Source organism: Haliotis cracherodii, unplaced genomic scaffold, assembly GCF_022045235.1.
Source record: "Haliotis cracherodii isolate W230 unplaced genomic scaffold, xgHalCrac1.p SCAF_24, whole genome shotgun sequence".
In the NCBI taxonomy this organism is placed as follows: Eukaryota; Metazoa; Mollusca; class Gastropoda; order Lepetellida; family Haliotidae; genus Haliotis; species Haliotis cracherodii.
Genome location: NW_027266280.1, coordinates 5,242,750 through 5,255,887, shown reverse-complemented (window position 1 = coordinate 5,255,887; position 13,138 = coordinate 5,242,750). Strand labels below are relative to the sequence as shown.

Here is a 13,138-nt window from a genome sequence, read left to right as displayed (position 1 = left end):
TCTTCTATAACCATAGGACCTATATATGCACCATTGTAATTGATATGACTGAGCGATTTCTTCTAAAACCATAGGACCTATATATGCACCTTTGTAACTGATGTGACTGACCGATTTCTTCTATAATCATAGATCATGTTTCATAAACCACAAAATAAGCAGTGGGGTCTTTGAAAGGCATTATGAAGTGATACACATAAGGAAGAGAATATATGGATGTCAACTTCTTTACTATGCATGCTATATTTATAGCACATGAAACGTATTTTCACTACAATTGACTAAACCTACTGTGTAACCTCTGAACCTGATGTACAACCCTTTGAAAGGAATAAAAAATGTCTTCTTTACTATGAGGAACACAACGTTTCGGCGTATATAGTTTCTCCTTCATCAGGTCAATAAGCAGTGACTCATAAAAGCGAGACAGGCAATGCGACAGTGCAACAACGCGACATTTTGATGAAATGTCCCATTGTCGCACATTGATAAAATATTATGATATTCATTAATTATTACAATCGCGAGAAGCCTTAATGCGACAACGCGACATTTTGATATAATGTAGCATTGTCGCGTATCGCACTTTGTTAAACTATAAAAACATGCAGTAATTATTTAAAGCGCGACAATGCGACATTTTGGTGAAATGAGTTGTCGCGCTTTTAGAAAAGGAAGCTAGTTTTCCCATGTACGTTTTAATATCGAAAGTATTATTTCATTTAGTTGGCTGAATGTGATATGGCCCTTAATCGGTAGGCAATAGAGAGATCAATGTTATACGTAATGATTTTGCGTTTTGAGGTATCCAAAGAAATTAGATACCTGTTTTCTATCTTGTTTTGACCAATCAACATCAATCATTCTTCAGTAGCATGGTACAATGCTCAATAACCAACAAATATCAAAAAGGTATACCGTTTGTCTCTTTGAAAACGACCCGTGAAGATCCGGGGTAGAATAGGTCTTCAGCAACCCATTCTTGCCGTAAAAGGCGACTATGCTTGTCGTTAAAGGCGACTAATGGGATCGGGTGGTCAGGCTTGCTGGCTTGGTTGATCCAAATCATCGATCACATAGCGAGGATCGATGCTCATGATATCAATCACTGGATTGTCTGGTCCAGACTCGATTATTTACAGACCGCCGTCATATGGCTGGAATATTGCTGAGTTCGGCGTTAAAGAACAAACAAACAAACTTTATTGAAAACACCTCCAGCCATGATCTAGTGAGCAATACTGCGTCTACTCAACAGGACACAACACTCCAAAATGACACCTCACTCCAAAGCTTATAATCGTTTGTCCATTTCGCATCTTACAAGAAGGTGATGGAATTTTAAATAATGATGATGACATGTTTCGTTCTTTTTTCAGAGGAACAATAGACTGCCACGGTGGGGTAGGATACGCTCACATTTACGCGAACACCTGGCATCATCACTTTTTGATAGTGATTTATAAACATATGCTCATGATATTGTCGAATTGTACAATGGACCTTGTGGCAGAGATTTCCTATGATTTCCATTTTAGTGTTGTGTCGCTTTTATTCAAATAGAATGGTGCCATGCCTCATTTGATGAGTCTAGTCCTCGTTACTCACAACAAACAGTGACATGTGAAATGATATCACATCGAATTTAGTTACATTATCATGCTTGCCTAAAGGCAAAATAGACAACTGCTTGAAATAAGTTGCTTTAAATAAATATTGCCATATTGACACAACAGTCTTCACAAATGTGATGGAACATTGTTGTTTTAACGATCAACAGAGTCACAACACGAACGAATTTCAATTCAAAGAGATTGTATTTATTAAAAAAGAGAACATCTTATAAAAATGCTGTACATTACTGATTAACAAAGATGAGGCGGGATTCAAATGACCATGAAACATTTATATCTACATGGAATGTATTACAGTACATATATAATGCAATTGTTTGCTCTGTAATATGCCTGGCCAGCAAGCAACAAAAAGTCGGATCACAAATGTATCACAAAGTTTAAGTTTCTTCACTGACGTTATGCTTGGAAAACGCCACCATCAATTGAGTGCAATCTTCCGTATATGTCCCTTACTTCCGCATCACTACCATCAGCATTTATCACATATCCCCCGGGGAAAAGGCCTTTTGGGGGGACATACTCCCCTTTCGTGTACTTGTGCTTAATCATGTCTATCCTCCTCATGAATTGTTGAAAGTATCGCAGAAACATTGGGTCGGTGAACATGCCTGAATACCTCATAAACTGCTGCATTGGATTGACAGTGCTCTGAGTATTGGTAGAAGGAGCAGCGACGGGAGCCTGTTGTGTCAGTCCTTGACCTGCATTTTGGCTTTGAGGTTGACCGTGACCTTGACCTTGACCTTGACCAGATCCCTGATTCTGTGTTTGTTGGGTCATAGGCGGGGTTTGAGGTTGCGTCTGGATCCCTGGCGGGTTAGGAAGAGGATATTGTTGATGTTGACCTTGACCTTTGGGTGCTGGAGTGGTTGATTTGGCTTGTGGAATGTTAGCCGTTCCTTGTTGCTGTTGTTGTTGTTGTTGTTGTTGTTGTTGTTGCTTTTGTTGTTGAGTGTTACCCTGACCAAAACCTTGCAGCATCACTGGATTGTTCATGAGAGCCATAAGCGAGCGAATATTCAGGTGATTGGCACCAGGTGGAAATAAATCTGAAAAAGTGTTATACCTCTCATTATAACTTGGCAAGGACTTTCACAACGACATAAAACTACATACCATATACATGTCTTATTCTTCGTGGTTCCACAGTAACAGTAATTATATGATATTTTATATTCGTATTGTGACATTATTGCATCGTTCCAGCCCTCGATTGTTCATCATACCGTTTGGTTCTTGTCCTTCTGTTAGGTCGTATGGTGGTGTGACAAAGAAATCACAACATGATGACCCGTGAAAATCGGGGTTAGAATTGGTCTTCAGCAACCCATGCTTGCCTTGAGAGGCTACTATGCCTGTCGTTAGAGGCGACTAACGGGATTGGGTGGTCAGGCTAGCTGACATGGTTGATGCACGTCATCGTATCCCATTTTCGGGGATTGATGCTCAATCACTGGATTGTCTGGTCCAGACTCGATTATTTACAGACCGTTAGCTCGAATATTGCTGAGCATGGTGTTAAACATCAAACAAACATACAAACACAACAGGCTTATTATAAGTGACCGTCTACGTGGTGTAACTGATTGAGCGTCTTCCCGGAGAGGGGAAGGTTTGGGTTCGATCCCCAGGCGCGTCATACCAAAAATACGTTAAAGGGTAATACTTGTCTGACGCTCGGCATTAAGAAGGGATGGTCGGCTCGGAGTCAGTATACTGTGTCACAGTTAGGTGTCTATGTTAAAATGCGGCATGGCATAGCACTACAAAACCGGCATTAGTTCCGACTAGTGCAAACGGCCCCCCTTACATACACATACACGTGCATTCAAGTCGCTATATATAAGTGCAATTATCTTGAACGCGGCGTTAAGCCACATTTTAGCAAGGACTAGGTGAACCAAAGGGTATATACCCACTCGAATTTATAAATGTATATTTATGACAGGATATACATTTGTATTTTTGAAAAAGTATTTAAACTGTACCTGCAGGTGACTGGTTAACAAAACGCCTGGAACCTGCAAATATAAAATAGGAAATTAGAAAGTGTCTTTTAGAAAATATTGAATGTAAACGTCGGAGAATAATCAGTCTCGATTATCTACCGAAACGGATTCTACTTGGCGCGAAGGCAAAATAGTAGTGAAAACAACAAGAATAGACAACTGAAAATCACTGTGAACACCAGGGACATCAGGAACTTCAGTGTGAACACCAGGGACATCAGGAACATCAGTGTGAACACCAGGAACATCAGGAACTTCAGTGTGAACAGCAAGGACATCAGGAACATCAGTGTGAACACCAGGAACATCAGGAACTTCAGTGTGAACATCAGGGACATCAGGAACTTCAGTGTGAACACCACATTCAAGTAACATGCAAATATGTTCCAACAGATTATAATGTAGCACGCTCGGTGAAATATACAACATGTACATAACACCGATGTGTAGGGGACGCTAATATCAATTTGTAAATAGATATTATTTCCAGATTTTTTATTATATCATGAGACTGGAAAAAGGTTTTGTTTACGGTATAATATTAATTCATACATTGATTCGTCATCTTCATCCTGATGATGTTGATTTCATTTATTTATATTAGTCAACTTCGTAACACTTACGGATATGTCTTGCATGACCGCCACAGCATGCAGCCATAACAATTACGAGGATTTGAAGAGTATTCATGTTTCTGAAAAAAAAGAAATAAGTGAACAAATAAATGAATCACCATAAAGGAAATTCATAATTCCTTTATGAAATGTTCATCGGATAGAAATTGAGTTGGAAACAGCAGCAAGAAGCTCTGAGGTTGAGGATGAGTTTTATTTTATACTCAAATGTCTATTGTATTTAGAATTTAGAGACAAATACCTACGATTCTATCATAGAACGAAGTCATCTGTGTTTATACTTTCACAATTGCTATATTTCCTGAACAAATGTCCTACCGAATGATTCTTTCGTCTTATATACACTTTCTTATCATTAAAATAGAATGAATATTCTGGAACTACAGTCTACGCTTCTCAACATTCTCGGGCCATACTACTTATAAACTAATATTAGCATCATGGACACGTATTATGAGAAGTAGAAAAAGTTATACTTACACGAGAGTCTGTAACAATAGTGCCGAAATACGATGGCAAATTTGAGTTGACTGAAGATACAATAGCCCGTACCCCCTTTTATACAAAAATATCCAGAAAACATTGACGTGAAAACCTGCGCAAAACACGTCACTGGCCCAATTTATGAATTTCGGATGTACGTGAAGGTGAATCACAGCTTACTGTACCATACTTGACCTCACGACAAGACATCGTCTCGCCTACGCTCACCACATTCTGTCAGATTGATGTTGGTAAACAATTTATCACCCGAGGCCTAAAAGCTCCGGAGTAACGTCACAACCCTGTCTTAGACCAGTATCCTCTGTGGCTATAATTAATCCACTTTTTACGTATGTATCCACTACTTTCATGTCTCGCAAGATTTATGCCGGAGAACATGGGGGTTAATAATGTTTATGTTTTACGAAACATCACGCGTTCGTTAAAAAGATATTTACGTAACACCCATGAAATACAGAACCCACTGCAGGTGTGTGACAGATGTCTCTCTTTGTGTATGGCAATTCTTTTATTATGTATCCATGTCACATGCACGTAACTATTTTAGTATCAGGCCGCCTACTTGAAAAAGAAAACTGATCAGACTGGTCGGAAAGATTTACTTTTCCCCAATGTATAGTTGTTGCCATAAGACTGTTGACAATTTGGCCGCAATGAAGTTTCTTGTTTAAGTACTTTATATTTTTATTGACTGTGTGTCATGGCGATTTAGCAATGACATGAGACGAAACGACGGTACTGATTGTCGTTCTGTTAATATATAGAAAGATAGTTAAGATCGTCAAATTTTTAGGTGATACAAGTTAGGTTTAGAGGCAGGAAGTCCACGACCAACACATAAACATTGAATGGCCAAACCCCAATTAATAGACACAGCACTTTCGCACCACAGCTATGTCCTGTATACGTGCCCGTTTCGGCAAATATCTGTTGCTTTTCGTATATGAAATTACTAAGACACGTATGATTGATCAACTATCCGACAGTGTGAATTAATTACCCTAACCGTTTTACATTGTGTGGAAAAAGGGAATTTCAAAAGTGTGGCGACGACATCTAAACGTGAGTCGACGCCATATTATAAACAGCTTGTGTCAAGGTCGGTGTCCCATGTGTAACCTCGACCCCAGTTTCTGTCGAAGGTACACACGATACAAACATAATACAACTACTGAAAACATCAACTTTACGTCTGACATAATGACACCGATTCCTTTTCGCATTTGAGTCACCCGCTTAAGGATACGATGTGCTGTTAAGTTTTATTTCGATTTATTTTTCCTTTCCCTGAAACTGATAATGGCGCTATGACTAGTTTGCTAAGAAAGTATTTTCCGTGTGTCTAGACATACATGTAAGATGCTGTGATTGTACACGATCATTGATAACTATTTATGAATGAATAAGTATTATCAAATACACATTATAAATCTCCTAAGAAAATGGAATATTTTATCTTAACATGATAGGGTTTGTGTTTCCAACATTCTGAAATGGAATCTAATTAATATTACATTCACAAGTTATTGATATTGACTGTACACTCCATTATCGTAAGATAATATATCGCAAGTCTAAACCTGTATTTGATATGTTATCAATATCGTCAGCAATGAGTAAACGCTTTGTTTTTTTCGTTCAATGACGTTACAATCTGCAATTATATTTGTATAGGCTAATAATAGATCGCTGGGAATTTGTCGTTTGACCTCGTGTGTTGTGGCGCGAATAACGTCACGTCAAACAGCTGATCTGATGTGCAATCTCATTTTCGGCTACTTCCATCAAGCCTGGAAATGCCAACGCCCTCTGTTGGCAGACTGAAATTGTAAACAAAATCAATCTTGTCTAAGAGCAAGATGAATGCATTCTTGTGTATATATAGAAGGGATTATCTTCACAATGTTAAGTTATGTTATGTTCCCTCCCTGCAGGCTAATTTCGCTAGGCCAAAATAAAACGTTTCCTTTTGTAGAATGGAATGAAATGGGAAACGTTACTTGAAATAAACAATCACGGATGTCTTTAAATGTACATGTATATATCAAGGTGTATATATATAGAAATTATTATATATATACTATTTTAAAGTCGGATTTATCAAAAAACATATTATAGGAACTGTCTTATTTTAAGGACTGGTCATACAAGTATAATTTGAGCAAAGGTCCAAGTAAGACCGCCAATTGACAAATACGGGGGAGACGAGGATGTATGTTTTCTAGTGGTCACAGTGAGGAAAATATGTTCAGATTCTTCAAAGTACTTAATAATTTCGTCATTTTCTCTCTCACCTAATCTAAATATTATTATAATTATACTGTGAAAATATAATATTTTCCTCCTTTCACCCAAGTTTACGCTTTCCTCGTATTGAAAATGGCCTACTCTACTGGTTTTAGCGCGCGCAAACGTGATCGGATCTCATTTTACTTTTGCTCCTATTTATCAGAAGAGAGCAATAATTATCTGAAAATGATGATCAAAACTGACTCTTGTAAGGAAACAGGTATAAACAAAAACACTATATAAAAACAGCGACGCTGATAGTGTCACGTTCCAAATTCACAGGCAACAAAAATCTGACACGACGATGATGCACATTCAGTTTTGTTGTTGCTTCGTATAGATCTGTGTAATGTATGACTGAAGCGACGTGCGTATCTTATACAGTAAACTACGTTTATAACGAACACGCTTGTAACGAACTGACGGATATAAGTAACATAGTTTTTTTGTCCCAGCCATTTGCTGTACATATGCTGTATATAAGCTTATAATGAACTACGGTTATATCGAACTAATATCAGTGACCCCTTTGAGTTCGTTTACCGTAGTTTACTGTTTTTAAGGTTCGAATCCACGCTCCCATCACGGGGTCGTCCGTGTATCCAGTCGACCAGCTTGAGAGTATGTTCATAAACCATAACACAGCGGGTTCAGGTTGGAAAGAATGTTTCAAACCATGCATGCGCGTGTAGATTGACTGAACGATAATGATTGCTATGATGTATCCCTCGTGACGAACTGTGTTCGAATTTGGTCTTCTATAACCCATGCTTGTAAACGGCGACTAGCGGGATCGGGTGGTCAGGCTATCCGACTTGGTTGAAGCATGTCATCGTATCCCAATTGCACAGATAGATGCTCATGATGTTAATCACTGGATTGTCGTTCATACTCGATTACTGGCAGACCCGTCATATAGCTGGATGTATGTGGCGTTAAACAACAAACAAAAAGTGATGAGGTGTGTTTGTGAACACCACGATGACATTTTGGGGGTTACATATCTTCTTGTATTGCGATCGACCTGTCGTGATATCATAATTAATACATACTCCCCCTTAGATGCAGTAGAAAGCAATGCCGCGAGACGTGAAACGATATTATATATTCCAAGTGTATGTCTAAATATTTATCAACATACAGCTCTGGATTCGAACCTTGGTATACAAGGAGTTAACCACTTAACCCCATGGACCTCCTGTTATGTTGGTACTGACAAGTATTTCATATTTGCATGTGTGTAACCGTGCGATCACTGGGGTGGGTTGTGTACACACACTGACGGGAAGCATTGAACGAGCAGCAACAAAGAGGCCGTGTCTTGCAGTGAATTTTACATGTTAACATACATGTGTGTATATCAGCCAACTATTCTGTTGCATATTGTTTTTTAAGACAACCTGCTCATCTGTGATTTGATAATTCTCTTGAGAGAAGTTTTATTATGAACATGTATAACAGCCAAACTGTGTGCATGTTTTGTAGCATATTGTAATTTAAGACAACCTGCTCATCTGTGACTTGATAGTTCTCTTGAGAGAAGTTTTACATGTGAACATTTATAACGGCCAAACTGTGTGCATGTTTTGTAGCATATTGTTCATTAAGACAACCTGCTCATGCATCGCTGGATAATTCTCTTGAGAGAAGTTTTACATGTGAACATGTATAACGGCCAAACTGTGTGTATGTTTTGTAGCATATTGTTCATTAAGACAACCTGCTCATGCGTGGCTGGATAATTCTCTTGAGAGAAGTTTTACATGTGAACATGTATAACGGCCAAACTGTGTGCATGTTTTGTAGCATATTGTTCATTAAGACAACCTGCTCATGCGTGGCTGGATAGTTCTCTTGAGAGAAGTTTTACATGTGAACATGTATAACGGCCAAACTGTGTGCATGTTTTGTAGCATATTGTTCATTAAGACAACCTGCTCATGCGTGGCTGGCCATGGATACTTCTCGTGAGAGAAGTTTTACATGTGAACATGTATAACGGCCAAACTGTGTGCATGTTTTGCAGCATATTGTTATTTAAGACAACCTGCTCATGCGTGGCTGGATAGTTTTCTTGAGTGACGTTTTACATATTAATAAAGAAATGAATCTATCACCATAAACGACACTCAGGCGCCGTCGATTCAATGGAAAGAAAGTTTGAGGTGTGGTTAGTGCTGAAACTCCAATACGAATGTTTGTGGGTACACTTAACGCATCTTTAAAAAGATAAATGGGATCCACCAGGTGAACATGGGCCTTATGGGTGCTAGGATACAATTATGCTGTGATATCATAAAGACATTTGACGCCAACTTACTTCAGTGAAGATCACCATGTGTGATGTCATGTATCTCTGTTATAAGTATGAATTGAAGCTTGTGAATAGTATTTTCTGTGTTCCGAAATGCTGTAGTTCTAAAATATAATGAAAATTAATAATGTGATTTTTCACCCTTAATGTCCCTTATCACATGGGTGGTGCAAATATCTTATGAAAAAATCCTTTTACAATATTACATGACCTCGTTTTGTAATGTCCGCTTGTGTAGGGAATGTGTAGGAATAAGAAACGACCGACTGATGATTGTACTTTATGCAGTAACATTCAAGCTGTTATATCCTTGCGCACTTCTTCTGACATCGATCACCGAAACACTGGTAATCAATTCCACGTGGAACAGCAACAGACCTGGACAGAACACGTCACGTATGTCTACCATGGCTCTAAGTCATGAAAGCAATGTTGGTCTTTCACAGCTGGAAATATACACGTCTTGGATGTTCATTACGTTGGGCATCCGGATGAATGTTGGGTGCCTCGTTTATCCAGGGTAATTATCCAGTTGTATGGAAAGTAATAATCCCGGTTTCAAAGACAAAATACAAAATTAAAATAATACCTACACACCTGTCTTAATGTCCATTTCACAGCCCCCATAGAGCACTTATAGAACATCCTACAGGGGCACACTGTCACCATGTTTCATAACCAAACGAAAAGACGCCGATGTCACTTTAAACAACACTAACCCTGTCCACATCACCTCCATCAATTGAAAAACTTCCGGCTGGGCCAGCGACAGTTGCATCACTTCCGTCTCCGGCTAGAACGACACCACCGCCGGGTATTAGTAGATTGCTCGGGATGACTTGTCCAGGTAGGAAGGTAGGTTTCCACGGATCTCCACTCTTCAAAGCGCGGATGTATCCCGCCATGACAACTGGATCCGTTTGCACTTTATTTGAAGACGCAAAAGGAACAACAAGGACGTTTCCGCCGGGGCTGTTTTTCCAGGCAGAGAGAGGCGCTCCGTGTTGGGGTTTAAATTGTTTAATTTGAGGCTTAAGATTTTGGTAGCCATGCATTTGAGGATAATGTAGTCTTAATGGTTGTTGGGGAGTCTGGATTTGAGGTTTTGGAACATACGGCATCGGGAATACCTTGGGGTAGCGCAATGGGAAGTGAGGATACTTGGCAGTGAAAGTCTGCGATTGGGGGAAGGAGTTTGTTTTAAGAAGCCATGGTTGCGATCGAACCTCTACTTGGGCTGAGGTTTGAGGTACCAGAGGAGTCCCCGAGATCTGAAGTGGCAGAGGAATCACTGAGATCTTGGGTCCCAGCGGAATCCCCGAGATCTGAGGACCCAGGGGAATCCCCGAGATCTGAGGTCCAGTTCCATCCAGGGGAATGGTTATCTCTCTTGGACTTCCTGACCATATGATGCCTGTGAATGGAAATACAAATAACAAATATATTAATAATGCATAGACAAAACAACCACATAGATTGATTGAATATGGTTTTAGCCATTATCCAACAATATCAGGACGAGGGACACCAGAAATGGGCTTCATACATCGGGAATCGAACCCGGTTCTTCGGCGTGACGAACGAACATTTACCAACCTAGAGTGAGTGAATTAGCAATATTCCAGTACTATCATGGCGGGGGACACCAGAAATGGGCTTCACACATTGCAACGCTTTAACCACTAGCCTACTCCACCGCCCCCAATCTGGATTGAAAAGAATATAAGTATGATGATTCGCATTTGTTAATACGATTTTTTTCTTTCACTTCTGTTGTGTTCTTATTAATTCACATACGGTTTTGTCACTAAATGATTTGTTGTAAAATACATTTGATTGTTCAGATGATGGGGGCGGTAGGGTAGCCAAGTGGTTAAAGCGTTAGCTCGTTACGCCAAAGACCCAGGTTCGATTCCCGACATGGGGACAATGTATGAAGCCCATTTCTGGTGTCCCCCGCCGTGATATTGTTGGAATATTGATAAAAGCGGCGTAAAACCATACTCACTCACTCTGTTTAGGTGATTATAACACCTGTTCATAGTAATAAACATATTTGTGTTGAAATGTATGTGAAGAAAAATGTTCCTCTTGGTAATATTCTTCTTTCTATTGTACACCGAACTTACATGTTAACTGTTTATTTTCATTGAAATATTATCATCACATTGAAATTCAAATCATAGCAACAGCACATCTAGTCGTACGGTGTATACCTACGTTGGCTTGACACAGATCCAATAAACCAACAGGCCAACAGAGCTACGAGCGCCGTCATTGTCAATTCCTGAAACAAACAAATGGAAATTAAATCCTTTTCCCGTATATACAGATACAGAAGTAACTGTGACAGAATGTGTATGTTCTTATGACAATCGCTTTTTCAGAATCACGTAACTCAAACGATTAAAGTATTCAGATATTGAACCATAAGGTTACTAAGAGTGAAATTCAAATAACATCATATGAACACTCTTAGCTCTACGTTTATGGTATTATATGAAAACAACAACTACTATTACTACAACTACAACTACTACTACTTCTATTACTACCACTACTCCTACTACTACTTCTGCTACTACTACTACTACTACTACTACTACTACTACTACTACTACTACCACTACTCCTACCACTACTCCTACTACTACTTCTACTGGGGCACGGATGGCCCAGTCGTCTAAGGCGCCGCGATTCGCTGTGCAGAGTTGCGTTCCTTGGGCACACCAGAAACCTATGATTGTGTCGAATCCCGGTTCGCCCCGATTATGTTTCTAGGTTTGTCAGCACCATACCCGTGCTCGTGGGTTTCACCGAAGTGGTAAACGTCTTAGACCTGCATCACTTCGGGCTTTCCTCCCACATTTAGCTGACACGCCGTGATATAACTGGAATACTGTTAAAAGCGGCGTTAAACACAACTCACTCACTCACTCACTACTTCTACTACTACTACAACTACTATTACTAATGGGGGCCACGGGTGGCCTAGTTGTCTAAGGCGCCGCGATTCGCTGTGCAGAGGTGCGTCCCTTGGGCACGCCAGAAACCTTTGACTGTGGGTTCGAATCCCGTTTCGCCCCGATTATGTTTCTAGGTTTGTAAGCACCATACCCGTGTTCGTGGGTTTCACCGAAGTGGGAAACGTCTGAGGCCTGCATCACTTCGGGCTTTCCTCCCACATTAAGCTGACACGCCGCGATATAACTGGAATACTGAATAACTCACTAATACTTCTAATACTTCAACAACTACTACTACAACTACTACAACTACAACTACCACTGCTTCTGCTGAGTGCGGCGACAAACAAACAAACAAAACAAAACAAAACAAACCTCAAAAACACTAGATTAGAAACCTGCCATACGTACTGGAACAGACAATCCAGTGATTGACATCATCAGCATCGATCTACGCAATTGGGATACGATGACATGACATCAACCAAATCAGCAAGCCTGACCACCCGATCCGACTAGTGAAATATACCTGTGACTTCCCATGTTTATTATGAAAAATGTTAACATCAAAGGAATATCCAAAACACAGGAATATCCTGCCATTATGAAAACACTTTCATTAAGCAATTTTAAGATGTTTGAGGTACACGTACGTCAACAGACTCCAACGTATCATACCATGCATGTAGATACAGCGTTATGATCACAGGTAAACAAACACATATTAGTACCAGGATATACCGATATATAAACAACCCACCTCAATCTCCTTCCAGGCCTCATG

At 39.7% G+C, this 13,138-nt stretch overlaps 2 protein-coding genes across 3 annotated transcripts; both read right to left on the bottom strand.

Annotated features, from left to right (window-relative positions):
• Positions 1-1,852: 1,852 nt before the first annotated feature.
• Positions 1,853-4,824, bottom strand: LOC139472457 (putative uncharacterized protein DDB_G0282129). Its single transcript, XM_071254934.1, has 4 exons — positions 4,762-4,824; positions 4,270-4,340; positions 3,626-3,658; positions 1,853-2,686 (listed from the first exon to the last, which is right to left on the bottom strand). The coding sequence occupies exons 2-4, from the start codon at positions 4,334-4,336 to the stop codon at positions 2,034-2,036; spliced, it is 753 nt and encodes a 250-aa protein (XP_071111035.1). The 5' UTR covers positions 4,337-4,340; positions 4,762-4,824; the 3' UTR covers positions 1,853-2,033.
• Positions 4,825-9,816: 4,992 nt separating this feature from the next.
• Positions 9,817-11,674, bottom strand: LOC139472488 (uncharacterized). Of its 2 annotated transcripts, none has more exons than XM_071254965.1 (2): positions 11,609-11,674; positions 9,817-10,802 (listed from the first exon to the last, which is right to left on the bottom strand). In XM_071254965.1, the coding sequence occupies exons 1-2, from the start codon at positions 11,664-11,666 to the stop codon at positions 10,093-10,095; spliced, it is 768 nt and encodes a 255-aa protein (XP_071111066.1). In that variant the 5' UTR covers positions 11,667-11,674; the 3' UTR covers positions 9,817-10,092. The 2 variants fall into 2 exon arrangements, 1 of the variants encoding a protein (XP_071111066.1); XR_011653887.1 differs by having other exon boundaries at positions 10,732-10,802; positions 11,605-11,646.
• Positions 11,675-13,138: the final 1,464 nt, after the last annotated feature.